At 40.4% G+C, this 24,862-nt stretch overlaps 2 protein-coding genes across 2 annotated transcripts; both read right to left on the reverse strand.

Moving 5' to 3' along the window:
- Nucleotides 1–868: 868 nt before the first annotated feature.
- LOC310662583 (vomeronasal type-2 receptor 26-like) lies at nucleotides 869–6,432 on the reverse strand. The gene is made up of 2 exons (XM_083409522.1): nucleotides 5,568–6,432; nucleotides 869–1,788 (listed from the first exon to the last, which is right to left on the reverse strand). The coding sequence occupies exons 1-2, from the start codon at nucleotides 6,427–6,429 to the stop codon at nucleotides 872–874; spliced, it is 1,779 nt and encodes a 592-aa protein (XP_083265648.1). The 5' UTR covers nucleotides 6,430–6,432; the 3' UTR covers nucleotides 869–871.
- On the reverse strand, nucleotides 4,198–16,892 carry LOC310663475 (vomeronasal type-2 receptor 26-like). The gene is made up of 3 exons (XM_083411341.1): nucleotides 16,716–16,892; nucleotides 13,424–15,595; nucleotides 4,198–4,255 (listed from the first exon to the last, which is right to left on the reverse strand). The coding sequence occupies exons 1-2, from the start codon at nucleotides 16,857–16,859 to the stop codon at nucleotides 14,660–14,662; spliced, it is 1,080 nt and encodes a 359-aa protein (XP_083267467.1). The 5' UTR covers nucleotides 16,860–16,892; the 3' UTR covers nucleotides 4,198–4,255; nucleotides 13,424–14,659.
- Between the last annotated feature and the right edge of the window lie 7,970 nt (nucleotides 16,893–24,862).

Consider the following 24,862-nt stretch of genomic DNA (forward strand, 5'->3'; position numbering starts at 1 on the left):
AGTCCTCTCCCCAGGGTGTCTCACTTGCTACCGTCATTATATATCTTTAGGCACCAGGCAAATTTTTCCTACATAACCAGGCCATGCACATTCATTGTTTGACTAAATTCTCTAAGCCCTTACTCTTAGAGTATAAGTTGCACAACTCTGATCAAGATGTGTTTTAGGTTCATGGGTTTCAAAATAAGTAAAGGTAAAGGTACCCCTGCTCGTACGGGCCAGTCTTGACAGTCTCTAGGGTTGTGCGCCCATCTCACTCAAAGAGGCCAAGGGCCAGCGCTGCCCGAAGACACTTCCGGGTCACATGGCCAGCGTGACGAAGCTGCTCTGGTGAGCCAGAGCCGCACACGGAAACGCCGTTTACCTTCCCGCTAGTAAGCGGTCCCTATTTATCTACTTGCACCCAGGGGTGCTTTTGAACTGCTAGGTTGGCAGGCGCTGGGACCGAACAGCGGGAGCGCACCCCGCCACGAGGATTAGAACCGCCGACCTTTCGATCGGCAAGCCCTAGGCACTGAGGCTTTAACCCACAGCGCCACCCGCGACCCGGGTTTCAAGATAACTTGCTCTAAATAATTCAGGTTTATGGCAACATCTATATACATAAGGAGATCTGGTTACAGAGTGCAAGGGTTTTGGGTTTTACGAAAGAGAGTGTGTATATATGTTTAAAAGATAGATATTTTTTCTGTGTATGTTTGGTTTTGTAATGTTTAAATTGTTCAAAAGTAATAAATATTATATAAAAAAAAGATAGAGAGGTCCAAAGAAAATTGAGATAGAACACATTTACCAGGAAAATAATTCATAAACACCTAAACAACCAAATATCCATTGGTTTTGGAGACTACAGCAAAACACACCCACACACTCATCCAGCCTTTCTTCTTATAAGCTGTTCCTTATCGTTCAATTCAGGCCTTAAAACAATGATGTAACATTTAGGGGAAAAGATGCAGCCCAGCACCCCAGCACTGGAGGCTAGGATAGAAAAGATCTCCACAGCTACCATGTATTTTCCTTTAGTGCTTAGGTAGGAGGGAATAAAGGACAGCCAAACACTGCAAAAGACCAACATGCTGAAAGTGATGAACTTGGCTTCATTGAAACTGTCAGGCAACTTCCTGGCAAGAAAAGCCACACTGAAACTGGCCATAGCCAGAAAGCCCATGTAACCCAGGACACAGTAAAACATAGTTACAGAACCCTCGTTGCATTCTAGAACAATTTCTCCATAAGTTGAGTGCTTATCGACATCTGGGAATGGGGGAGAAAATGCCAACCACATAATACAAATGGTTGCTTGAATAAAGGAGCAGGAAATCACAATGGAGTTGGCCAGCCTCTTCCCCACCCATTTCCTCATCCTGGATCCTGGTTTGGTAGCCATGAAAGCCAGAATCACTGTGATCGTTTTTGCCAGCACACAAGAAATAGCCACTGAGAAGATGATGCCAAAAACAGGTTGTCGCAGAAGACATGTCACCTTCTGAGGCTGTCCAATGAATAACAATGCACAAAGGAAGCAGAGCAGGAGGGACAGGAGGAGCATGTAGGTGAGGTCCCGGTTGTTGGCTTTGACAATCGGAGTGTTGTGGTGCTTCAGAAATGTCCCTAGCACCAGAGCTGTGATGATTGAAGAGGAAAGAGAAAAAGTGGCTAAACTGATCCCCAAAGGTTCTTCATAAGACAAGAAGCTTGTTTCCTTCAGAATACACAAATCCTGTTTTTTGTTGGGATAATATTCATCTGGACATTTAAAACAGTCATTCATATCTGAAGAGGAAGCAATGGGTTATGAGGTTTATACTGGTGTCCCAAACCATACAATCCATGCTAATCTTGCATAGATTAAAATGTATGTAGTCCTGTCATCCAAACAGATTCCAAGCAATGATTTATCTACGAGATTTGGGCATTTTTGAATATATACAACAAAACCTCAAATGTAGTGCTTTACCAAGGACAATATTACACCAGGTCCTGATTTTCCTCTGCCAAGGAAGTTCATCATAAAGGTTCAAGACATTTCATTAAAGCATTCTGCTCTTTTTTGTTTTGCCCTACACTTTATGCCATTTTAAAAAAAAATCTTAACCTAAGGAGAATTACAATGTAAACTTTCTTCTCAACTAATACATCATGCTCTCTCATGATGTCACACCTTTCTCTCTCTCCCTCCAGCTGCTGGAGGAGAAAAGGACGGAGGGTGAAGAAGGCATGAAGGCTGCTCCCTGCAAGGCCCTTTCCACCTGGCCTAGGAAGTGGAGTCCAATATGTAAAATATGTGTTAAATATGTATTCTGTAGTTGACCTCCTTTGAAATGTTTTCTTTGAAATCATTAAGATAATATTTTAGTTTTCTGTTATGTTTCTTCGACTTCATACTCTATATTTGATTTTGTTCAGATTGTTTTATTTTTGTTTTATTGATTTAATAAGCTGTACAGCGTTTTGAGATTTTTCTTAAAAATATAAAGCGGTACAGAAAAATGAAAAATAGAAAGAAAGAGACCTCTGGGTATAGGGGGGTGTACAGATTCATTCATTCATTCATTCAATCAATCAACCAATCAATCAATCAATCAATCAATGCAGTGTGAGTGAAGAGGTGACCTTTCCCCAACCTTTGGACCACCTGGGCAACTCAACAAACCTTTTGCTCCTGGAACTGGGTGTGCAGCTGAATGGGACACAGCTGAGGGCAGCCTGAGGAAGAACCAACTCCCCTCTGCCTGCCCATAAGAAACAAGAGGCTAGGGTGATGTCCACTGTTTCCAAGAACTCTTCTCATTGCTAGACTTTTTTAGTTGAGCTGAGATTTTGCATGGATCCCAGGTGAGAACCCAGAGGCTGAGAGGCAGAGTATGTCAGAAGGAAAATGTTTGTGTGTGTGTGTGTGTGTGTGTAAATGTAACATTTTTATATGCGATTGTGTATTTTATATAAACAAAGTTTCCAGAAGCCAAACCCCTTTTTCTCCTATTATGAGACAACAGGATTGGGGAAGGTGATTATCAACCACAGAGGCCATAATCTTGCAAGCCCATCTCAACTTCCCTATAGTTGAGCGGATAAACTATTAGCCACACTGCATTTGTGGATCTGAATGAGACTTCAAGGAGGAGATTGTTTATAAACACAGAAACTCATACAAGGAAGACAGGTAAAACCAACCCCTCTTTTTGCCTGTTCGGAGGTCACGGGATGAAGATGAGGCAAGAAGGCTGTGGACCGATCAGCTCACATTCAACACAAGGGCAAATTATTCCACCAAGGAAACCAGGTTGGATTTTTGCATCTTCAACAAGGCCCTCTGCATCACTCAGATTTACCATTCCCCCCCAAAAAAGAATAAAACCTGTACCCATATTGTATGCATATATTTATGCTTATTCCCCTTCCTCTGAATTACTGGCCATCCGCTTCCTATTTCTGTATGTGATATTGCTTACCCATCTGGTCTGAAATCTTCTCTTCTGGACAGGGAGTGCAATTGTAGCAACAAAATGGCTCCCCCTCCTTCATTTTCTTGCTTGAACCAGGGCTGCAACTCTCACTGCATACAGAAATCGGCCTTGCCTAATCCATGAAACAAAAGAAAATATAGAGCTGGGAATCTTTATGGTTCCTGTAGAGAAGACCCCTATTATTGGCAAAGTGGGAAGACCTGCCAAGATTCCAACTCCCTCCCCAATCACCAAGGATGGTTCAGGCTTTCTCCTGTCACCCACAATCATATTAATACATTTTCTGTAACTGAGATGTTTTCTACATGTTGATGTCTAACTGTGGGAAAATGCTTGCTTATGCATAAGCGCATGGGCAGAAGTTTCTTACAGGGCAAAGCAAGATGCTGCTTGGGGCATGGACAACGCGTGAACAGTTCATGCTAATGTAGTGATTGGTCCACGTAACATGGTCTGAGGTGGCGTGAGATACTGTACTGTTCTTTGTCTGCTAGCTGATACAATGTTGTATCACTTTTGCTGAACACTACAATAAAGGCGGGCAGCAGCTTTGGAGGCTGTGCGAGATCCCTTCAAAATCCATCTTGGTGTGTGAGATCTTTTCAAGCTAACCTGGTGTGTGAGAGACTGTCTCATTCAAAAAGACGAGCAGGCCTCGTCATCTAACATCCAGTAATAAAAACCATGAGCAGCAGATTCCAACTTTGTCTGCAGAGAGGCTAAGACACTTAATGAAAGGAAAGGCCTTAAAGTATGACAGGCATAACAATTGTCAGTTCCTTTTACTCTCTTAGAAGGTAAAGCAGGAGAAGCCTCAAAGGCACACAAACAAACAAAAAAGCAGTTGCAGGGCCGGCTTTTGACTGTTCACCATAAGCAAATCAGAACCATGCATTATTCACATGATGGTTGCTCTTTGCAAATTTGCATAGATCATCCCATCCCTAGCTTGTGTTTATCTCTCTCTCTCTCTCTCTCTCTCTCTCTCTTTCTCTCTCTCTCTGTGTGTGTGTGTGTGTGTGAGAGAGAGAGAGAGAGAGAGAGAAAGAGATTGATTGTATTTCCTTTTTTAACAAAAAGGTACAGGACAGAAGAAGAATTCTAAATCAGTTTCTTGTTTGAGAAGGAAAGAAGTAAAAAGAAATGCTTCTAATTGCCTTTTTCATTGGGCATTAGGAAGATGATAGAGTTAGTGTTCTAAATAGTGAAGTTCTGGTTTTGATAGAGGCAAGCAAGAAATAATGTTTTCCACTTGATGGAAAGGTGGGGAACAAAAGAGGAGATTCTACCTGGTTTTCTCACTTCCTTCATTTTCATAGAGCTGGTTTCAACCATACTGCCGAAGATTATTGATTATTGATGGAATTTTGAATGTTTTGAATGAAAATGATCTTAAGTGATATTCAAAGATGGAGTGCTCTGAACTGATACAATGAAATCAATGTGCATGACAAACTTTGGATCTCAACCAAAGATCATCATTTGACATATATTCAAAGCAAAAGATGAATATATTTAGTTCATCTATCAATTTCTCAAAAAAAAAATCTTTAGAAAATTATTATATGTAACACTACCGTGGTGAATAGGTTCATGAAGTGTAATTTCCCTGACCAGTTCAAGAATTATTCATACATCACAAAATCATTGCGCTCAAGTGAAATGATGTTTACAAACAGTACTGAAGTCAATGTTCATTTTTAACTGGATATCTTCCTACCTTGTTAAACCGCCTTTGCCATGTTATAGCATCTTCATGGATGGTGAACACTTGATGTGAAGAAGTCTGGGGATCCATCCTCCCAACTTTAATTTTATGAAAGGATTGGTTTAGGGAAACAATCCAATTAATAACATCCAACCCAACTTTTAACTCCCCATTCTGGTTAAAAGAAACCTCATCTCCAGCACTATTATTAAATAATACACGTCTGAGGAAATGATGGAACTATATTTGAAAAAGGAAATCAGAAGAAGAGGATGTGTATCAGTCCAACAAATATATTCACTGGCAACAGAATCAAGGAAGAACAAACAGGGAGATAATTTATTGAACAAACCACGGGCTATTTCAGCACCCATGATATGGTGCTCTACTGGAAGAGAAAAATGGCTTCATTACCTTCCATGGCTGTTGATTTTGAAATGACAACTGCCCTTGGTCCTTTAACATTCTTGATTTGAGTCTCCATGAGAACATGTCCTGAACAGCATGTGCCATGGCATAAACAGCCATGTAGATACTGTAGCTGTGGCCAATCATGTTCAATTCGAAGAAAGGCCCAGGAAGAGTCCCCACGTTCTCATCTCCAGTGCAGATATCCCCATCCATATCTTCTGCACCTGTACTTGGGAATGAACAGGCAAATGCCTGCTGCCAGAAATCCTTGATGAAATAATCTTCTTTTGAGGTGGCAGGTTTTCTGCCGGCAGTAAATTGTTGAAATCCTGTTATATCATTGGAGTGAATTGCAAAGGACAGAGCCCCGTGGATTATTTCTTTATCCCAAGTCCTTTGATAAACGAGAGAAGTCAGCTCCATCTGGGCTGTCATTATCCACACTGTACCCTTTGGGTTAATTTTCACATATTCTTGCTCAGATAAATATGGAAGCCATCTCAGAAATATCATAGAATAAGATTCTCCATAGAAGATCATCACATTGGCTTTGCTACTCATTATTTTATCACGTATTTTTGCAGCCTGTTGGAATAAGTCTTTAAGATCAGTGACAAGAGATAATTTGGATAGTCTCTCTATAAAGGCAAAACAAATGCCACTAGAAGAAAACATTGGAACCACGGCTTGCACAAATCTTTCTCCGTTCTCAAGATCCATAGTCAAAAGTCCGACCCATGTCCACCTGAAATGCAGAAGTAAGGAGAGAATCCCCTTATACTGAACGGCTTCCTGTGGGACCATTTGGTAGAAGGAAAGGCCTGGAGTTTTATCCTCCATGACTGGAGCCGGGCTATATATGAGCTAAAATGGATTGCAGAAAAAAAAGAAAGAATAGGAATAGTTTTATGAATATATTCAGTCATTTTTATCCAACATTTCAAGTTACCTTTTGAGTAAGGACCATGTTGCTCCATCACTCAATACGAGATGCTGAAAATAATACTGGAATACTTCTTGAGTCTTTTGTGTTACAGCAGCCAATTAAGCGTACATACCAAATAAAAGTGAAAATTGGAGGCTGAAGATTGTCAATATAAAGAAGAACAAAAAAGGTACCATGTTTCCAAGAAAATAAGTGTCCTGCTGTATTTAAACCCTTGACACTCTACATCGCTGTAGCTTTCTTTTTTAGTCAAAACACATTTCCCAGCTTCTGTTATAACATGGGCTTGTACTCCTGCCATAAAGGCATACAGACACCCTTCTGCCAACATTATGCATGCCCATGTTGATCCTATGGTACGGCATCACAAATCCTTAGTAAATGCAAATTTCCTTCATAAAGACATACATACACCCTTCTGCCTTCATTCCTGCGAACACAATGTGGGCATAACATCAACTTCATGTAGTAAAGTCTAGTAGATATTCAATACCACATGTGGGTTAATTTTAGCATAGTCCCATGAATTCTCATCTAAATTTTCCTTTGAAGGGATTTATGCTCCAAAACTTTTCACTCCACTTCTGAGAAGCACAATCCAAAAGCTGCCATTTTCAACTCCCACTCAATCACCATCATTTCAATCTCCTTGTATTAAATTTGTGAGGCAATTATGTTTACAACCCTGAGACTTTTGTACATTTCCCCCCAAAAGCTTGGTGACTGAATGAAAATCAACCTGCATAATTGGTCTCTCTTCAAATAAAAAGTATTTATTTGGTTTTCCCCAAATTGTATCAATAAATACAAAATTGTATCCCCTGTATAAGAGTCTTGCTGTGGTATTTAAGCTTATGCTTTATTCACCACACCAGTTCACAAATTTTGGCCTCTGCACCACAAGGTGAAATATGGCAGGCAATGCAACCATGAAAGTAAAACAACAACTTTAAATCCATGATGCTCAGCACAGAGATGGACACATTATACCTGTGGAATTTTATAGATATCCAAGACTGTTGCAGCATGAAGAGAGGTTAGGGGGTCCAGTCCCCCAATGACTGCTATCAAATGATGATGGCTATCACATTTGTAGTTGGGGACCAATCTGTTTGGGCTGGACATTAGCAGCATTGTAGCATGATAGGTCCCTTTTGCAATGAAATAGCTGTCAAATATGTGGAAGCCCAAGGTGGTATTGGGTAAGATCTGAGGGTTGTCATTGATCTCCTTCACTGCAAATGCCAAGGCCAGGATGTGCTGGTAATTCTTAGTCACTACTCTGAAATACGAATAGCATTCTGTATCAAAAAGATATCTCTCATTTTATAAATCACAATTATTGCATTCTCATCATTGTTTGCTTCATGAAATAGTACAGTAGCTTAAACCACATTTGTGGATGCAGTCCAGGGTAATTTACAAAATTGTTGGCTTCTGTTTTTAAGTAAGCTTGTTAACCCCCTTTTATGTATTAAAAACATTTTTTAAACTCTGGAACATATACAGGAAGAATACAAAATCTATCACATATCACTGAGATTCCTTTCCCTGTTAAGATGGACCACAATAGATTTCAAAATAGATATGGAACTAGTCTATGCAAGCCTATATTAGTCAGTTATAGAAATTTATATTTATCATATTCTATTATCCTGCTATGGGGAAAAAGGGACATATCCTTAATTGCATTCTTTATACTTTCTATGTTTAAAAATCCATGTGCCCTGGCTTTCAATATTCAGAGAAAAGAGCTAAGAAAAACAGAAAGAGATAAAACAAAGAGCAACTCCTTACGCAAGCTCCTCGGGTAATGCCTGTGGGGGTTCTATAGTGAAGGCTAATGCATTGGAAATGATGAAGCTGTGAGAAGCTAAGCCACCAAGGATGAGGTCTCCTGACTGGTGATACTTGTGAAGTGGAGGGTGTGGATCATGGACATGACACTTCACCATGTTAGTCTTGCATGACATTTCAGGAAGTAGTGCCAGCAGCAACATAAGCAAAGTTGCCATCCTGAGCGTGAAGGCAAATATTCACTTGAGAAACATGACATTCTTTCCACAGAAAATTCCCTCATTTCAATGTCACCAGTTGCAAAGGCTGATTTAAATGTTTATTCAGTTTTTAAATAGACCAGAACTCTGAAGTATAAATACCACTAAGCACTAGTGGTAGTTATAAATTCTTGTGTGCATATATACCAAATAACAACTTTCTTTTTTTCTTTCCTATTCGAATTCCACAGGGGGTTCAGCGTGCAACAAAATTAATTATAGTCCTTGCTGTAATGACAGAGGAAAATAATTACAAAGTCAAAGTTGGGGTTCCGCTGTGTAATTGCAGGAGGAAACCTGTTTGTTACATTTGAAGATTCCCCCACATCTTCCACCTAGTTGAGTATCAAAAGATACTTTGGCTTGGATGAGGAAGGCAGCAAGGCTTCAGACGTATAACATCATAGTTTGGCATTCATGTACCATGTGCTGAAGATTTAAAAGCAACTTACCAACACGTAGGCTGTGGGTTAAACTACAGAGCCTAGGACTTCCCAATCAGAAGATTGGCGGTTCGAATCCCAGCGACAGTGTGAGCTCCAGTTGCTCAGTCCCTGCTCCTGCCAACCTAGCAGTTTGAAAGCAAGTAGATAAATAGGTGCCGCCCCGGTGGGAAGGTAAACGGCATTTCCGTGAGATGCTGTGGTTCGCCAGAAGTGGCTTAGTCATGCTGGCCACATGACCTGGCAGCTTTACGCTGGCTCCCTTGGCCAATAAAGTAAGATGAGCACCACAACCCCAGAATCAGCCACGACTGGACCTAATGGGCAGGGGTCCCTTTACCTTTACCTACCAACACATACCGCAGCTTTTGGGGAGGGAGGCATTTTCTAATTAGGAAATGTGGTGGGCGGGCTCATCAATGAAGTTGGAAGGCAGAGCAAGTCTTACTTTTAGAAGAGCAAGGCCTAATTGGTAGCAACCCAGCTGCTGAGTCCTTTCAATCTGTAGCCTCAAATCCCTCCTTTGCCACTTGTTTCTTGTCTTGCTTCTGAATGCCAGAGAAAGAACCCCTTAGCCTTTGGGAAGACAGAGAGGGCACTGATGTAGGGTCCCAAGAAGCTTGCCCATGTCTGTAGCTTCACAAGGGTTTTGCTTGTTCCCTCTATTACATTACCTGCCCTCCTACTCATGGGTGGGTTACAACAAATGAAGCAGTATTTTAAACAACTTAGCATTTAGAAAATATGGAGGTGTTAGAAATTGGCATATCAAGTGTTGAAAACCAGGGTAAAGAGATGAGACCAGCAACTGCTGAAAGTTGTATAATGCAGTACCCTCTCTGTTTCAGTTGGAACAGTTCAGGGATTTGGCACTGGGCACCATGCACAAGTTAATGAGGATTCCACCAGAGCGCTGGAGCCTTGAGAGGTGACAACCCAGCAAGTCACTGTGTTTGCCTTAGTGCTTAGCACCAGGTGATTATACTACTGCTTACTCTATGAATTTGAGATCTTCTGGGTTTCTTCTAATCTGTAGCCTTTATGGCCCATATTTCTTTACCATGTAATGCAATTCTTAGTGTATTTGAAGAGCTAGCGTATGGCAGTATCTACCATTGCAGGACATTGGTGGGGGGCTCCTTAGACTGTATGGATGGAAGGTGGCCTGCTCTTGATTGTTACACTCCCTCTGAAGGAAATTGTACACAACCTGCGAATAATTATCAATTCACTGCTGTCACTTGAAGCTCAGGTGGCCTTGGTGGCCCAGTTGTGCTCCTATCTGGACAAGGAAGGCCTAATGTAATTCGTCTATGCTTTGGTAACTTGTAAGTTATATTATTGCAAAGTGTTATATGTGGGGCTGCCTCTGAAGATGGTTTGGAAACTACAGCTGGTGTAGAATTCAGTAACCAGGTTTCTCACCAGTGCAAGAAAGTTTGAGCATATAATACCAATGCTGGCACAACTGCACTGTTTGCCCAGGCCAAATAAAAGTAATGGTTTTGACCTATTAAGCCTTCACTTGATCAGAACCACAATGTCAAAAGGACTGCCCCTCCCCAAATGAACTGACCGAGACCGTTTCCTCATCATCTGAGGCCCTTCATCCTGTGCCTGCTCCGCAAGAGGTCCAGAAGGTGGCAACATGAGAACAGGCCTTTTCTGCTGTGGTTCCCAGATAGTGGAGTCCTCTCCCCAGGGTGGCTCACCTGGTACCGTTATTATATATCTTTAGGCACCAGGCAAAATCCTATATAATCATGCCATGCAATATTTGGCTGAACTCTCTAAGCCCTTACTCTTAGAGTATAAGTTGCACAACTCTGATCAAGATGTGTTTTAGGTTCTTGGGTTTCAAGATGACTTGCTTTAAATAATTCAAGTGTATGGCCACATGTTTATACATAAGGAGATCTTGCTACAGAGTGCATCCATTTTGTATTTTAGGAAAGAGAGTTTCTATATATCTTTAAAAGATAGAGAGGTCCAAAGAAAATTGAAATAGAACAAATTTACCAAGAAAATAATTCATAAACACCCAAACAACCAAATATCCATTGGTTGTGCAGACTAGAGCAAAACCCACCCGCACATTCATCCGGCCTTTCGTCTTATCAGTTGTTCCTTATCATTCAGTCCAGGCCTTAAAACAATGATATAACATTTAGGGGAAAAGATGCACCCCAGCACCCCAGCACTGGAGGCTAGGATAGAAAAGATCTCCACAGCTACCATGTATTTTCCTTTAGTGCTTAGGTAGGAGGGAATAAACGATAACCAAACACTGCAAAAGACCAACATGCTGAAAGTGATGAACTTGGCTTCATTGAAACTGTCAGGCAACTTCCTGGCAAGGAAAGCCACACTGAAACTGGCCATAGCCAGAAAGCCCATGTAACCCAGGACACAGTAAAACATAGTTACAGAACCCTCGTTGCATTCTAGAACAATTTCTCCATAAGTTGAGTGCTTATCGACATCTGGGAATGGGGGAGAAAATGCCAACCACATAATACAAATGGTTGCTTGAATAAAGGAGCAGGAAATCACAATGGAGTTGGCCAGCCTCTTCCCCACCCATTTCCTCATCCTGGATCCTGGTTTGGTGGCCATGAAAGCCAGAATCACTGTGATCGTTTTTGCCAGCACACAAGAAACAGCCACTGAGAAGATGATGCCAAAAACAGGTTGTCGCAGAAGACATGTCACCTTCTGAGGCTGTCCAATGAATAGCAATGCACAAAGGAAGCAGAGCAGGAGGGAGAGGAGGAGCATGTAGGTGAGGTCCCGATTGTTGGCTTTGACAATGGGAGTGTTGTGGTGCTTCAGAAACGTCCCTAGCACCAGAGCTGTGATGACTGATGAGAAAAGCGAAAAAGAGGCTAAACTGATCCCCAAAGGTTCTTCATAAGACAAGAAGCTTATTTCCTTCAGAATACACAAATCCTGTTTTTTGTTGGGATAATATTCATCTGGACATTTAAAACAGTCGTTCATATCTGAAGAGGAAACAATGAGTTATGAGGTTTATATTGGTGTCCCAAACCATACAATCCGTGCTAATCTTGCATAGATTAAAGTTTATGTAATCCTGTAATCCCAACAGACTCCAAGCAATGATTTATCTACGAGATTTGGGCATTTTTTATTTATATACTATAAAACCTCAAATGTAGTGCTTTACCAAGGACAATGTTACACCAGGTCCTGATTTTCATCTGCCAAGCACTTTATCATGGATGTTCAAGACATTTCCTTAAAAAAATTCTGCAGTTTTTTTGTTTTTCTTTACACTTTATGCCTTTTCTTTAAAAAAATTCTTAATCTAAGGTAAATTAAAATGTAACCCTTCTTCTCAATGAATACATTGTGCTCTCTTCTGGTGTCACACCTCTCTCTCTTTCCCTCCAGCAGTTGGAGCAGAAAAGGACAGAGGGTGAAGAAGGTGTGAGGCGTGAAGGCCGCTCCCTGCAAGGCCCTTTCCACCTGGCCTAGGAAGTGGGTCCCACATTCACCTAGCCCAACTATGTTAAATATGTATTCTGTAGTTGACCTCCTTTGCAATGTTTTATTTTGAAATCTTTTAAGATAATATTTAGGTTTTCTGTTATGTTGCTTTGACTCTATAGTCTATATTTGACTTCAGATTGTTTTATTTATGTTTTATTGATTTAATATGCTGTAAAACGCTTTGAGATATTTCTTAAAAATACAAAGCGATAGGGAAAATTTTTTAAAAAGTAAAAGGAAAAAAGAACGAGACCTTTGGTTATAGGGCGGTATATAAATTCAATAATTAAATCGAAAGATTTCTTCCTTTTTTAAAAACAATAAAACCGGTAACCATATTGCATGCATATATTTATGTTTATTCCCATTCCTCTGAATAACTGGTCATCTGCTTCCTATTTCTGTATGTGATATTGCTTACCCATCTGGTCTGAAATCTTCTCTTCTGGACAGGGAGTGCAATCGTAGCAACAAAATGGCTCCCCCTCCTTCATTTTCTTGCTTGAACCAGGACTGCACCTCTCACTGCATACAGAAATAGGCCTTGCCTAAGCCATGAAACAAAGGAAAATATAGAGCTGGGAATCTTTATGGTTCCAGTAGAGTTGACTCCTGTTACTAGAAAAATGGGCAGTGACCTGAGAAGAATATAACCCCCTCCCCAATCACCAAGGATGGTTCAGGCTTTCTCCTGTCACCCACAATCACATTAATACATTTTCTGTAACTGAGATGTTTTCTAGATGTTCATGTCTAACATCTAGTAATAAAAACCACGAGCAGCAGATTCCAACTTTGTCTGCAGATAGGGAAGACAATTAAAAAAAGAAAGACCTTAAAGTTTGACAGGCATAGCAATTGTCCATTCCCTTTACTCTCTTTGAAGCTAAAGCAAGAGAAGCCTCAAGGCACAACAAGAAAAAAGCAGTTTCATAGCAGGGTTTTGACTGCCCACGATAAGCAAATTAGACCCATCCATTCTTCAGATGATTGGTCCTCTTTGCAAATTTGCATAGATCATCCCTTCCCTAGCTTGTGTTTGTGTCTGTGAGAAAGAGGGAGAGCGAGAGCGAGAGAAAGATAGAAAGAGCGAGCTTGATTTTATTTCTTTTTTTAACCAAAAGGTAGAGGACAGGAGAAGCATTCTAATGGGTTTCCTTGTTTGAGGAGGGAAGAAGTAAAAATAAATGCTTCGAATTGCCTTTCTTATTGTTCATTAGTTAGGGGGCAGAGTTAGTGTGCTAAATAGTGAAGATCTGGTTTGATAGAGACAAGCAGGAAATGAAATTTTCCACTTGATGGGGAACAAAAGAGGTGATTCTACCTGGTTTTCTCACTTCGTTCAGAGCTGATTTCAACCATGCCGCTGAAGATTATTTCATAAACAAAATGAATAAAGGTTACATATACTTTGGTCCTATTGATGGAATTTGAAAGGTTTCAAATGAAAACGATCTTAAGTGATATTCAAACATGGAGTGCTCTGAGCTGACTCAGTGAAATCAATGTGCATGACTAACTTTGGAACTCAGCTAGTGATCATTATTTGACATATGTTTAAAACAAAATATGAATATATTTAGCTCATACAACAATTTCTCAATAAATAAAATCTAGAACCCTGCCCCAGTTAATAAATTCATGAAGTGTAATTTCCCTAACCAGTTCCAGAATTTTTCATACATCACAAAAACATTGTGGTCAAGTGAAACGATCTTTACAAACTGTATGGAAGTCAATGTTCATTCCAAACTGGAAATCTCCCTACCTTGTTAAACCGCCTTTGCCATGTTATAGCGTCTTCATGGATGGTGAACACTTGATGTGAAGAAGTCTGGGGATCCATCCTCCCAACTTTAATTTTATGAAAGGATTGATTTAGGGAAACAATCCAATTAATAACATCCAACCCAACTTTCAACTCCCCATTCTGGTTAAAGGAAACCTCATCTCCAGCACTATTATTAAATAATACACCTCTGAGGAAATGATGGAACTATATTTGAAAAAGAAAATCAGAAGAAGAGACTGTGTATCAGTCTAACAAATATATTCAGTGGCAATAGTCTCACTAAAGAACAGAAAAAAAGAAACAGAAATCAGGGAGATAATTAATTAAGTGAGTCATGGACTATTTGACACCCATGATATGGTGCTCTACTGGAAGAGAAAATTGGCTTCATTACCTGCCATGGCTGTTGATTTTGAAATGACAACTGCCATTGGTGCACCAACATTCTTGATTTCAGTCTCCATGAGATCATGTCATGAACAGCATGTGCCATGGCATAAACAGCCATGTAGATACTATAGCTATGGCCAATCATGTTCATTTCGAAGAAAGGCCCAGGAAGAGTCCCCATGTTCTCATCTCCAGTGCAGATATCCCCATCTACATCTTCTGCAACTGTACCTGGAAATGAACAGGCAAAGGCCTGCTGCCAGAAGTCCTTGATGAAATAATCTTCTTTTGAGGTGGCAGGTTTTCTACTGGCAGTAAATTGCTGAAATCCTGATATATCATTGGAGTGAATTGCGAAGGACAGAGCCCCGTGGATTATTTCTTTATCCCAAGTCCTTTGATAAACGAGGGAAGTCAGCTCCACCTGGGCTGTCATTATCCACACTGTACCCTTTGGGTTAATATTCCCATGTTCTTGCTCAGAAAGATATGGAAACCATCTCAGAAATATCATAGAATAAGATTCTCCATAGATGATCATCACGTTGGCTTTGCTACTCATTACTTTATCACGTATTTTTGCAGCATGTTGGAATAAGTCTTTAAGATCAGTGACAAGAGATAATTTGGATACTCTCTCTATAAAGGCAAAACAAATGCCACTAGAAGAAAACATTGGAACCACAGTTTGCACAAATCGTTCTCCATTCTCAAGATCCATGGTAAGGAGTCCAACCCAGGTCCACCTGAAATGCAGAAGTAAGGACAGAATCCCCTCATACTGCAGGGCTTCCTGTGGGACCATTTGGTAGAAGGAAAGGCCTGGAGTTTTATCCTCCATGACTGGAGCTGGGCCATATATGAGCTAAAAGGGATTGCAGAAAAAGAGAAAGAATAAGGATGATTTTATGGATATATTAAGTCATTTTTATTCAACAGTTTAAAATGTACACCAGAAGAATAAACAATACTACAAACTCATGGGTTATAGAGTAAGGACTGTGTTACTCCATTACTCAATATGATGCACAAAGTAATAATGCTGAAATACATCTGGAGTCATATGTGTTGCTGTAGCCAATAAAGGGTACTCCCCCCCCCCAAATAAAACTGAAAATTCGAGGGTGAAGACTGTCACTAAATTGATAAAGTAGAGGATAAATGGTATCATGTTTGCAAGAAAAGAAGTGTCCTACTGTATTAAACCCTGGGCACTCTACATTGCTGTAGCTTTATTTTTCAGTCATAACAGATTTCCCAGGTTCTGTTATAACATGGGCTTGTACTCCCGGCATAAAGACACACAGACACCATTCTGCCCACATTTTGCATGCCCATGTTGAGCCTTTCCTATGGCACCACAAATCCTTAGCATATGCACACTGCCTTCATAAAGACATAAATACACCTTTCTGCCTGCATTCCTGCAAACACAATGTGGGCATAACATCAAATTTATGTAGTACAGTCTAGTAGATATTAAATGCCACAGGTGGGTTAATTTTACCATAGCCTCATGAATTCTCATCAAAGTGTTCTTTGATGGGATTTATGCTCCATAATGTTTTACTCCACTTTTGTGAAGAACAATCCAAAAGCTGCCATTTTCAACTCCCACTGCACACCATCAGAAAAATCAACCCTCATATTTAAATGTGTGAGGCAATGAAATTTACAACGTTGAGACTTTTGTAAAAAAATTCCCAAAAGGTTGGTGACTGTTTGGGAAACAGCCTGCATCATTATCCTCTCTGCAAATTAAAAAGTATTTATTTGGTTTCCCCCAATGTGTATCAATAAATTCAAATTGCTTCCCCTGTATAAGAGTCTTGCTGTGGTATTTAAGCTTATGCTTTATTCACCACACCAGTTCACATATTTTGGCCTCTGAACCACAGAGCGAAATATAGCAAACAAAGCAACAATGGGAGGAAAACAACAACTTTAAATCCATCATGCTCAGCACAGAGATGGATACATTATACCTGTGGAATTTTATAGATATCCAAGACTGTTGCAGCATGAAGAGAGGTTAGGGGGTCCAGTCCCCCAATGACTGCTATCAAATGATGATGGCTATCGCATTTGTAGTTGGGGACCAATCTGTTTGGGCTGGACATTAGCAGCATTGTAGCATGATAGGTCCCTTTTGCAATGAAATAGCTGTCAAATATGTGGAAGCCCAAGGTGGTATTGGGTAAGATCTGAGGGTTGTCATTGATCTCCTTCACTGCAAATGCCAAGGCCAGGATGTGCTGGTAATTCTTAGTCACTACTCTGAAATGAGAATTGCATTCTGTATCAAAAAGATATCTCTCATTTTATAAATCACAATTATTGCATTCTCATCATTGTTTGCTTCATGAAATAGTACAGTATTTTAAACCACATTTGTGGATGCAGTCCAGGGTAGTTTACAAAATTGTTGGCTTTTGTTTTTAGTAAGCCTGTTAACCCCCTTTTATGTGTTAAAAACATTTTAAGAACTCTGGAACATATACAGGAAGATTACAAAATCTATCACATATCACTGAGATTCCTTTCCCTGTTAAGATGGACCACAACAGATTTCAAAATAGATATGGAACTAGGCTATGCAAGCCTATATTAGTCAGTTAAAGAAATTTATATTTATCATATTCTATTATCCTGCTATGGGGAACAAGGGACATATCCTTAATTGCATTCTTTATGCATTCTATGTTTAAAAATCCATATGCCCTGGCTTTCAATATTCAGAGAAAGAAGCTCAGAAAAACAGAAAGAGATAAAAGAAAGAGCAACTCCTTACGCAAGCTCCTCGGGTAATGCTTGTGGGGGTTCTATAGTGAAGGCTAATGCATTGGAAATGATGAAGCTGTGAGAAGCTAAGCCACCAAGGATGAGGTCTCCTGACTGGTGATACTTGTGAAGTGGAGGGTGTGGATCATGGACATGACACTTCACCATGTGAGTCTTGCATGTCATTTCAGGAAGCAGTGCCAGCAGCAACATAACAAAAGTCGCCATCCTGAGTTTGAAGGCAAATCTTCACTTGAGAAACATGACATTCTTTCCACAGAAAATTCCCTCATTTCAATGTCACCAGTTGCAAAGGCTGATTTAAATGTTTATTCAGTTTTTAAATAGACCAGAACTCTGAAGTATAAGTACCACTAAGCCCTAGTGGTAGTTATAAATTCTTGTGTGTATATTTACCAAATAACAACTTTCTTTTTTTCTTTCCAGTTCAAATTCCACAGGGGTTTCAGCATGAAACAAAATTAATTATAGTCCTTGCTGTAATGACAGAGGAAAATAATTACAAAGTCAACGTTAGGGTTCCGCTGTGTAATTGCAGGAGGAAACTTGTTTGTTACATTTGAAGATTCCCCCACACCTTCCACCTAGTTGAGTATCAAATGATACTTTGGCTTGGATAAGGGAGGCACCAAGGCTTCAGACGTATAACATCATAGTTTGGAGTTCATTTATCCTTAAACTTGTATTAGGAGCACTGTGCTGAAGATTTAAAGGCAACTTACCAACACATAGAGACGCGGGTGGCGCTGTGGGTTAAAACGCAGAGCCTAGGACTTGCAGATCAGAAGGTCGGCGGTTCGAATTCCTGCGACAGTGTGAGCTCCCGTTGCTCAGTCCCTACTCCTGCAAACCTAGCAGTTTGAAACCAAGTAGATAAATAGGTACCGTCCCAGCGGAAAGGTAAACGGCATTTCCTTGCGCTGCTCTGGTTCGCCAGTAGCGGCTTAGTCATGCTGGCCACATGACCTGGCAGCTGTACACTGGCTCCCTTGGCCAATAAAGTGAGATGAGCACCACAACCCCAGAGTCAGCCACGACTGGACCTAATGGGCGGGGGTCCCTTTACCTTTACCTACCAACACATACCGCAGCTTTTGGGGAGGGAGGCATTTTCGAATTAGGAAATGTGGTGGGTGGGCTCATCAATGAAGTTGGAAGGCAGAGCAAGTCTTACTTTAAGAAGAGCAAGGCCTAATTGGTAGCAACCCAGCTGCTGAGTCCTTTCAATCAGTAGCCTCAAATCCTTCCTTTGCCACTTGTTTCTTGTCTTGCTTCTGAATGCCAGAGAAAGAACCCCTTAGCCTTTGGGAAGACAGAGAGGGCACTAATGTAGGGTCCCAAGAAGCTTTCCCATGTCTGTAGCTTCACAAGGGTTTTGCTTGTTTCCTCTATTACATTTCCTGTCCTCACACTCAGGGGTGGGTTACAACAAATGAAGCAGTATTTTAAACAACTTAGCATTTAGTAAATATGGGGGTGATAGAAATTGGCATATCAAGTGTCGAAAGCCAGGGTAAAGAGATGAGACTTCAGCAATTGCTGAAAGTTGTATAATGCAGTACCTTCTCTGTTTCAGTTGGAACAGTTCAGGGATTTGGCACTGGGCACCATGCAGAAGTTAATGAGGATTCCACCAGAGCTCTGGAGCCTTGAGAGGTGACAACCTAGCAAGTCACTGTTTGCCTTAGTGCATAGCACCAGATGATTATACTACTGCTTACTCTATGAATTTGAGCTCTTCTGGGTTTCTTCTAATCTGCAGCCTTTATGGCCCATATTTCTGTACCATGTAATGCAATTCTTAGTGTATTTGAAGAGCTAGTGTATTGCATATCTACCATTGCAGGACATTAGTGGGGGGCTCCTTAGACTGTATGGATGGAAGGTCGCCTGCTCTTGATTGTTACACTCCCTCTGAAGGAAATTGTACACAACCTGGGAATAATGATCAATTCACTGCTGCCACTTGAAGCTCAGGTGGTCTTGGTGGCCCAGTTGTGCTCCTATCTGGACAAGTAAGGCCTAATGTAATTCGTCTATGCTTTGGTAACTTGTAAATTAGATTATTGCAAAGTGATATATGTAGGGCTGCCTCTGAAGATGGTTTGGAAACTACAGCTGGTGTAGAATTCAGTAACCAGGTTGCTCACCAGTACAAGAAAATTTGAGCATATAAAACGAATCCTGGCACAACTGCACTGGTTGCCCAGGCCAAATAAAAGTAATGGTTTTGACCTATTAAGCCATCAGTTACTCAGAACCACAATGCCACAAGGACTGCCACTGCCCAAATGAACTGACCCAGACCGTGTGCTCATCATCTGAGGCCCTTCTTCCTGTGCCTGCTCCACAAGAGGTCCAGAGGGTGGCAACACAAGAACAGGCCTTTTCTGCCATGATTCTCTATTTGTGTAGTGCTCTCCCCAGGGTGGCTTACCTGGTACTGTCATTATATATCTTTGGGCACCAGGCAAATTCCTATATAAACAGGCCATGCAATATTTGGCTAAATTCTCTAAGCACTTATTCTTAGAGTGTAAGTTGCACAATTCTGATCAAGATTTGTTTTAGGTTCATGGGTTTAAAGATGACTTGTTCTAAATAATTCAGGTTTATGGCCACATGTATATATATAAGGAAATATTGCTTCAGAGTGCAAGGGTTTTGTTTTTATGTTTTGTTTTTATGTTTAAAATATAGAGAGGTCCAAACAAAATTTAAATAGAACAAATTTACCAAGAAAATAATTCATAAACACGCAAAAAACCAAATATCCTTTGGTTGTGCAGACTAGAGAAAAACACAACCACACATTCATCCAGCCTTTTGTCTTATAAGCTGTTCCTTATCATTCAGTTCAGGCCTTAAAACAATGATATAACATTTAGGGGAAAAGATGCACCCCAGCACCCCAGCACTGGAGGCTAAGATAGAAAAGATCTCCACAGCTACCATGTATTTTCCTTTAGTGCTTAGGTATGAGGGAATAAAGGATAACCAAACACTACAAAAGACCAACATGCTGAAAGTGATGAACTTGGCTTCATTGAAACTGTCGGGCAACTTCCTGGCAAGGAAAGCCACACTGAAACTGGCCATAGCCAGAAAGCCCATGTAACCCAGGACACAGTAAAACATAGTTACAGAACCCTCATTGCATTCTAGAACAATTTCTCCGTAAATAGAGTGTTTATCAACATCTGGGAATGGGGGAGAAAATGCCAACCACATAATACAAATGGTTGCTTGAATAAAGGAGCAGGAAATCACAATGGAGTTGGCCAGCCTCTTCCCCACCCATTTCCTCATCCTGGATCCTGGTTTGGTGGCCATGAAAGCCAGAATCACTGTGATCGTTTTTGCCAGCACACAAGAAATAGCCACTGAGAAGATGATGCCAAAAACAGGTTGTCGCAGAAGACATGTCACCTTCTGAGGCTGTCCAATGAATAGCAATGCACAAAGGAAGCAGAGCAGGAGGGAGAGGAGGAGCATGTAGGTGAGGTCCCGATTGTTGGCTTTGACAATGGGAGTGTTGTGGTGCTTCAGAAACGTCCCTAGCACCAGAGCTGTGATGACTGAAGAGGAAAGAGAAAAACAGGCTAAACTGATCCCCAAAGGTTCTTCATAAGACAAGAAGCTTATTTCCTTCAGAATACACAAATCCTGTTTTTTGTTGGGATAATATTCATCTGGACATTTAAAACAGTCATTCATATCTGAAGAGGAAGCATTGAGTTATGAGGTTTATACTGGTGTCCCAAACCATACAATCCATGCTAATCTTGCATAGATTAAAGTTTATGTAGTCCTGTCATCCCAAGAGACTCCAAGCAATGATTTATCTATGAGAATTTGGCATTTTTGAATATATACAACCAAACCTTAAATGTAGTGCTTTACCAAGGACAATGTTACACCAGGTCCTGATTTTCCTCTGCCAAGGCAGTTTATCATGAACGTTCAAGAAATTTCAATAAAGCATTCTGCTCTTTTTTGTTTTGCTTTACCTTTTATGCCATTAAAAAAATATATCTTAATCTAAGGTGAATTAAAATGTAAACTTTCTTCTCAACTAATACATTGTGCTCTCTCCTGACTTCAAACCTCTCTCTCTCCCCCTCCAGCAGCTGGAGGAGAAAAGGACGGAGGGTGAAGAAGACATGAAGGCTGCTCCCTGCAAGGCCCTTTCCACCTTGCCTAGGAGGTGGGGTCCACATTCACCTAGCCCTACTATGTTAAATATGTATTCTGTAGTTGACCTCCTTTGAAATGTTTTTTCTTTGAAATCATTAATATTTTAGTTTGCTGTTATGTTTCTTTGACTTCATACTCTATATTTGACTTTCTTCCGATTGTTTTATTTATGTTTTATTGATTCAATAAGCTGTAAAGCGTTTTGAGATTTTTCTTAAATACATAAAGCGGTACAGAAAAATAAAAAAATAAGAGAGAGACCTCTTGGTATAAGGGAGGTATACAGATTCAATCAATCAAGAGACCTCTTGGTATAGGCGGGTGTACAGATTCATTCAATCAATGGGGTGTGAGTGCAGAGGTGTCCTTTCCTCACCCTTTGAACCACCTGGGCAACTCAACAAACCTGTTGCTCCTGGAACTGGGTGTGCAGCTGAATGGGACACAGCTGAGGGCAGCCTGAGGAAGAACCAACTCCCCTCTGCCTGCCCATAAGAAACAAGAGACTAAGGTGATGTCCACTATTTCCAGGAACTCTTCTCATTGCTAGACTTTTGTAGTTGAGCTGACAGTTTGCATGGATCCTAGGTGAGAACCCAGAGGCTGAGAGGCAGGGTATGTCAGAAGGAAAATGCTTGTGTGTGTGTGTGTGCGTGCGTGTGTGCTTGTATGTGTGTGTAAATGTAACATTTTTATATGCAATTGTTTATTTTATATAAACAAAGTTTCCAGAAGCCAAACCCCTTGTTCTCCTATTATGAGACAACAGGATTGGGGAAGGTGATTATCAACCACAGAGGCCATAATCTTGCAAGCCCGTCTCAACTTCCCTATAGCTGAGCGGATAAACTATTAACCACACTGCATTTGTGGATCTGAATGAGACTACAAGGAGGAGATTGCTTATAAACACAGAAACTCATACAAGGAAGACAGGTAAAACCAACCCCTCTTTTTGCCTGTTCTGAGGTCACGGGATGAAGATGAGGCAAGGAGGCCCTGGACCGATCAACTTATATTCAACACAAGGACAAATTATTCCACCAAGGAAACCAGGTTGGATTTTTGCATCTTCAACAAGATCTGCATCACTCAGATTTACCATTACCCACCTCAAAAAAATCTTTTTTTTTAATAAAAAGAATAAAACCTGTAACCATATTGTATGCATATATTTATGCTTATTCCCCTTCCTCTGAATTACTGGCCATCTGCTTCCTATTTCTGTATGTGATATTGCTTACCCATCTGGTCTGAAATCTTCCCTTCTGGACAGGGAGTGCAATCGTAGCAACAAAATGGCTCCCCCTCCTTCATTTTCTTGCTTGAACCAGGACTGCAACAATCACTGCATACAGAAATAGGCCTTGCCTAAGCCATGAAACAAAATAAAATATAGAGCTGGGAATCTTTATGGTTCCAGTAGAGCTGATTCATGTTACTAGAAACGTGGGCAGAGACCTGAGAAGAATATAACTCCCTCCCCAATCACCAAGGATGCTTCAGGCTTTGTCCTGTCACCCACAATCATATTAATACATTTTCTGTAACTGAGATGTTTTCTAGATGTTCATGTCTAACATCTAGTAATAAAAACCATGAGCAGCAGATTCCAACTTTGTCTGCAGAGAGGGAAGACACTTAATGAAAGGAAAGGCCTTAAAGCATTACAGGCATAGCAATTGTCTGCTCCTTTTACTCTATTAGAAGATAAAGCAGGAGAAGCCTCAAAGGCACACAAACAAACAAAAAAGCAGTTGCAGGTCCGGCTTTTGACTGCTCACCATAAGCAAATCAGAACCATGCATTCTTCATATGATGGTAAATTTGCATAGATCATCGCATCCCTAGCTTGTGTTTGTGTTTGTCTTTCTGTCTGTCTGTCTCTCTCTCTCTCTCTCTCTCTCTGTGTTTGTGTGTGTGTGTGTGTGTGTGTGTGTGTGTGTGAGAGAGAGAGAGAGAGAGAGAGAGAGAGATTTTATTTCCTTTTTTAACCAAAAGGTACAGAACAGGAAAAGAATTCTAAATCGGTTTCTTGTTTGAGAAGGAAAGAAGTAAAAAGAAATGCTGGTAATTGCCTTTTTCATTGGGCATTAGGAAGATGATAGAGTTAGTGTTCTAAATAGTGAAGTTCTGGTTTTGATATAGGCAAGCAAGAAATAATGTTTTCCACTTGGTGGAAAGGTGGGGAACAAAAGAGGAGATTCTACCTGGTTTTCTCACTTCCTTCCTTTTTATAGAGCTGGTTTCAACCACGCTGCCGAAGATTATGTCATAAATAAAATGAATAAAGGTTACATATACAGGGGTACCTCGGGTTATGAACTTAATTCGTTCTGGACGTCTGTTCTTAACCAGTGGTGTGCTTTCGCTAATGGGGCCTCCTACTGACGCCACAACACGGCACACGATTTACGTTCTCATCCTGGGGCGAAGTTTGTAACGCGAGGTACTAGTGTACTTTGGTCTTATTGATGGAATTTTGAATGTTTTGAATGAAAATGATCTTAAGTGATATTCAAAGATGGAGTGCTCTGAACTGATACAAAGAAATCAATGTGCATGACAAACTTTGGATCTCAACCAAAGATCATCATTTGACATATATTCAATGCAAAAGATGAATATATTTAGTTCATCTATCAATTTCTCAAAACAAAAAATAAATAAATCTTTAAAAAATAATTATCTGTAACACTACCGTGGTGAATAAGTTCATGAAGTGTAATTTCCCTGACCAGTTCAAGAATTATTCATACATCACAAAATCATTGCGCTCAAGTGAAATGATGTTTACAAACAGTACTGAAGTCAATGTTCATTTTTAACTGGATATCTTCCTACCTTGTTAAACCGCCTTTGCCATGTTATAGCATCTTCATGGATGGTGAACACTTGGTGTGAAGAAGTCTGGGGATCCATCCTCCCAACTTTAATTTTATGAAAGGATTGGTTTAGGGAAACAATCCAATTAATAACATCCAACCCAACTTTCAACTCCCCATTCTGGTTAAAGGAAACCTCATCTCCAGCACTATTATTAAATAATACACCTCTGAGGAAATGATGGAACTATATTTGAAAAAGGAAATGAGAAGAAGAGGATGTGTATCAGTCTTACAAATATATTCAC

Source organism: Podarcis tiliguerta (genome assembly GCF_965153285.1).
Source record: "Podarcis tiliguerta genome assembly, chromosome: 13".
NCBI lineage: Eukaryota > Metazoa > Chordata > Lepidosauria > Squamata > Lacertidae > Podarcis > Podarcis tiliguerta.

Coding starts and splice junctions, on each gene's coding strand:
- LOC310662583 (XM_083409522.1), bottom strand. CDS start 6,429: ATGGAGGATAAAACTCCAGGCCTTTCCTTCTACCAAATGGTCCCACAG. Junction 1,789..5,567: donor GAAGCCATTTTTCTCTTCCA/GTAGAGCACCAT, acceptor CATAACCCATTG/CTTCCTCTTCAGATATGAAT.
- LOC310663475 (XM_083411341.1), bottom strand. CDS start 16,859: ATGCTGCTAATGTCCAGCCCAAACAGATTGGTCCCCAACTACAAATGC. Junction 15,596..16,715: donor ATATCTATAAAATTCCACAG/GTATAATGTATC, acceptor AATCCCTTTTAG/CTCATATATGGCCCAGCTCC.